Source organism: Mytilus edulis, chromosome 14, assembly GCF_963676685.1.
Source record: "Mytilus edulis chromosome 14, xbMytEdul2.2, whole genome shotgun sequence".
Taxonomy (NCBI): domain Eukaryota; kingdom Metazoa; phylum Mollusca; class Bivalvia; order Mytilida; family Mytilidae; genus Mytilus; species Mytilus edulis.
Window position 1 is genome coordinate 65,461,794 of NC_092357.1, and position 4,784 is coordinate 65,466,577.

The 4,784-nt window shown below is 31.0% G+C and overlaps 1 protein-coding gene across 1 annotated transcript; it reads left to right on the forward strand.

Annotated features, from left to right (window-relative positions):
* The first annotated feature begins 3,460 nt into the window (after positions 1-3,460).
* Positions 3,461-4,089, forward strand: LOC139504411 (uncharacterized). Its single transcript, XM_071294492.1, has 2 exons — positions 3,461-3,527; positions 3,836-4,089. The coding sequence occupies exons 1-2, from the start codon at positions 3,461-3,463 to the stop codon at positions 4,087-4,089; spliced, it is 321 nt and encodes a 106-aa protein (XP_071150593.1).
* The last annotated feature ends 695 nt before the right edge of the window (positions 4,090-4,784 follow it).

Consider the following 4,784-nt stretch of genomic DNA (forward strand, 5'->3'; position numbering starts at 1 on the left):
AATAAATCCATATTTTGAGGTTACTATCACACATTATATTTACTGTCACACATACTATTCATATTGTTCAAGCTGAAACATGAACTATCCATATAAAAGTTAAGCGATTCGATAGAGCTTTCAATAAGGCTAACATAAAACTTAAGTTTAAGAAGCGTTCAAAAGAGAGACATATAATAGATTCCTCTTACTAAATAATGTGTTGTTACTGTTTCAAAAAGTTATTTTTTGGAGTTACAAATGTACTTAGGATTCTTTAAAAGCACAATATAGGAAATAAGAAAAAAAAGTCAGAAAAAAACTACTCAAAGCACTGGCTTATATTCACGAAAGAGACCTCATGGAAGAACCCTATTTTAAGACAATTTTCCTTCAAATATGTGTTTGGACTCCATTCACTGAGAATATTTCATTTGTGGGTCATTTTCAACATTTTCGTGAAATAACATGATAAGTGTTTTACATGCTAAAGTTTGGCATGTTTAATATCGGGGGGATCAAATTTTTTAAATGTTTTTACTGGAGGGGATCAAATAAAAATTATAAGATATTATGGGGGTCAAGAAATTTTGTATGTTTTATTTCAAAATGACCAGCCCCTCTCCCATGTAAAAATTATAAGTCCCATATATCGATATCAATAAAGTATTCATTTCACTTTGATACAAATAGAATAATTTATTATCATATGTACTACAGTACAATGTTTAGAGTTTACAAACAAACCTTCAAAAATGTGTACTCTGTTCTAGTTTAATATTTTACTCTACATAGACACGAATGTAAGTGTTGTAAAGTTGAATACAAAAATTAATGAAAAAACATGGATTTAGTTCGGAGCGAAAAAAAACTTGACATATTGAATCTATACTTCTTTTTTCTCTCTAGATCTCGTTTCGTTGTGTGGTCGTTTGGTCTCGATCTTTAAACATCTCATTTTATTCCAAACATGTTGATGATATTTCTTGAAATGAAAAGGCCAAATTCTTGGTTTTCTATATAACATGATATTTAAGCATTATTCATATTAGTTTTTCGATAATATGATTTTCATTTAACTTGTGCATCCATCTGGATAATAGGAAAGTTCTACATAAAATCATAAGTACACTTACTGTTCACGTCTGAGGAAAAATAGAAAAATATAATAAAATACATATTAGTTGTCTTGTAAGCAATATGATGTATGCAAAACAGCATAAAATGATCATTCAGATTTTATGCAAAAGAACCATAGCTGCAATTAAACATCATTGGTCAATAAAAAACCCAAAACATTATGACAAAAACACTTGAAATTGTTTATGTATAATTGTTTAAATTATATTTGCAGCAACATAACTATATATTCTAACATTGACTAGCAAATCAAGATAACTTTTGTTAACCATTGCATAGCTTTCGTGCTGGCAGCACTTTTTTTATCATTTAAACCTGGAAATGGCAAACAAATGACAGAATATTAAGAAAATATACTTATTGTTCTGGATTTGCTTCACGAAGATAAACATGAATAGTGAGATAATATAATTATCGTTTTCATTGTCTTTTACTTAGTTTATCTTTTTCGTCAATTTCTGTATGCAAATGAAGATATGTAACTGGACTATTTTATCTGTGCTGTCTTTTATTTTAAATCTAATTGTCTTGGTAAACTGATTAAATTAATCATGTTAATCAATGAGAGGACATATTTAATATTTAAAATAAAGTTTCTTAAATCCTCAAGAGAGAAGTCACTGTTGATTCACAGCAAAAGACACAAAATGGAAAGAAGAGAAACATACCCTATAGAAAAAGAAGCCTAAAGCTTATTATCGATAAAAAAAAACAATCCCTAACATTAATAAACTACAAAGACAACGGGTTGAAAAGTGGATACCCCTATGCGAATACTTACCCTCAGAAATTATTTTCTATCCCGTTGTAGTCCTATCCAATAGCTATTTATTAAAGCATAGTCTATAATCCCTAGCCAAAAAGAGCTGCCAAGACATTTGATTGGAGAAAAGGTACCCACATGCGTATTTTATAGAACTTGACCGTTTTTGGTTCAAAAGAATTGTTTACCAGAATTCCAATACTATTCTACTGGATTGTAGATGAACAGCATTTAGACATTTTAAATGTAAATTACTGGTCAAATATGAATTTCAAAGTTGCAATTTTTTTGTTTTGACTCAATATTGTGAGCTGTTATGCCGTTTACAATTTTCAAAAGGTCCCCCTTTGAGTGTTGACATAAATCGATCGTCGGTAATATATGATACTATAAGTTAATCATCGTTTTCCGATTAATTCAAATATGGATATATTATTTATATTTTTTAGCCACTTTTATGAGTACACAAGAATGTGTCCCTAGTACACAGATGCCCCATCTGCACCATCATTTTCTATGTTCAGTGGAACGTGAAAGTGGGGTAAAAAATCTAATTTGGCATTAAAATAAGAAAGATCATATCATAGGGAACATGTATCCTAAGTTACAAGTTGATTGGACTTCAACTTCATCAAAACTACCACGACTAAAAAACTTTAACTTGACGCGGGACAGACGGATGAACGGACGAACGGAAAGACGAACGGAGGCACAGAACAGAAAACATAATGCCCATAAATGGGGCATAAAAAATCGCGAAAATGAGTTCTGACGAATTGAAATAATCAACAGTCGGTTTTAAATTTGAAAATAAATTTAAACCAAAATTGTATATTTATTGATATCGGCACACATTGATCATGTTGGAAAGATAGGCATACATTCGAATGATATCAAGGACTTAGAGTAAAAACGATTTTTTTTTAAATTGCTCGCTAAAAAACTGTAAATATGAGTTATAAATGTAAAATATGAGCTATGAATTTTTAGATAGAAATTGTAGATTCGGTAAATCATGAGAAAATTAAATTTACATCAAAATACATGTGTTCGACGTTAATGTGAGTTTATAAAAATCGCAAATGTTTGTTGAAAATGCGTTAACACGAATAACATCTTGGAAATAACAGATGATACTTTGTTTGAATCGTCATCGTAATGTTTTTTTTATTGTAAATGCTAGTTACATAACAGCAGATATGATTCAGAAATCTTTAAACTAAAGTTAGAAATTAGTTTAAGCTATATAAGAATCTTTGATTGTAAGTTTTTTTATGACAAAACTTTAAAACAAAACAACGTGATTTTGAAAAATAATAAATTGTCGCTCAAGCAGTTTTTCATACGCAATTTCAGACAGATGAACCAAAGGATACGTTTGTTTTCAGATAATTGCAGGAGAATAACTGTAACCTTTGTACTTGCATGGTTTTATGAGAATAGACTATCGATCTACATGATAATATAAATATTTAATGCAGTTGGACAGATGAAGTGAATAACTTGCGGTGATGCAATAACTAACGTTATAATATAAAACACCATACCTGACTGACATGCTGATCCAGTATATCCAGTATGGCAGTGACACAAAAACCCAGAATGACTATTAAAACAATCACCTCTACCATTACATGGATCAGGAGTACAGTCTGAAAAAAATGATACAAAATTTACATTTTTGTATATTTATAAAATGAAAACAACACTTTATATAAATGTCATGTGATCGTAGCGCTTTTCTTGAATTATCTTCTTCAGGACCGCTCAAAGAAATTATTTGAAAGCCAAGGATTTAAAGAAATTGAAGAGAGTTATGACCCAAAGACAAATGCCAAATTCATCTAAGCCCATTTTGCCTGAGGTAGTTGAAACCTCAGTTTCTTTATAATTTCAAAATTCATAAACGGACAATTTAAAAAACTTGTTGAAATATGTCTCTAGTAACTTGAGATGATGATGATGATGATGATGATGATGATGATGATGATGATGATGATGATGATGATGATGATGATGATGATGATGATGATGATGATGATGATGATGATGATGATGATGATGATGATGATGATGATGAGACAGAGGCTGAGGCTGAGGGTAAGGATGAGGATGAGGCTGCTGCTGCTGCTGATGCTGATGTTGTTGCTGATGCTGCTGATGCTAATGCTGAGGAGGAGGAGGAGGATCACGATGAGGAGGAGTAGGAGAATTTACTTACGATCGATCTCTAAAACAAAAATAATCATTTGATGACATTTTGGCAAAATATGAGCATTGTATACCAATGTTCAAAAGAATACGTGACACAGAAATACGTTTAATGACGAATATTGACTGTTCTGATATAATGTCCATTTGGTTTTCGATACGTCTCATTCAAGGAGTTGATGAAATCACAAACTATACGGACTGTCATTCAAATGAGGCATTTTGTAAATCACATGAAAACTCAAGGAATAGTCAGGTTGAATTCACCATTTTCTTCGTAAGGAAATGTCTGTTCCAAGTCAGGAAAATGACAGCTTTTTCCATATATTTGATGTCTTTGAGCTTTATGTTTGCCATTTAATAAAAGATTTTCTGTTTAGGTTTTTCTTGGAGTTTGGTATTTTTATTAAAAAAAAATTTCCACAGAAGTATTGAAGTCGGCATTTATTTCTTATTTCATAAGATATTTGGATTGCAAAATCTGTTAAGCATCCATTAAAGTAGAAGTCTTTTATTAAGATTATAGCTTAAGTGTTTTGACCTGGTGTCTGACTTCAAAGGACGACGCACATTTCCTTGAACTTATATCGAAAAATAACCTCTTAAGCCGCGATATAGATTTTGCACTGATGTGGCAAAATCAACTACCCTTCAATATACCATCATTCCAGTTTGTGTTATGTTTTAAAGC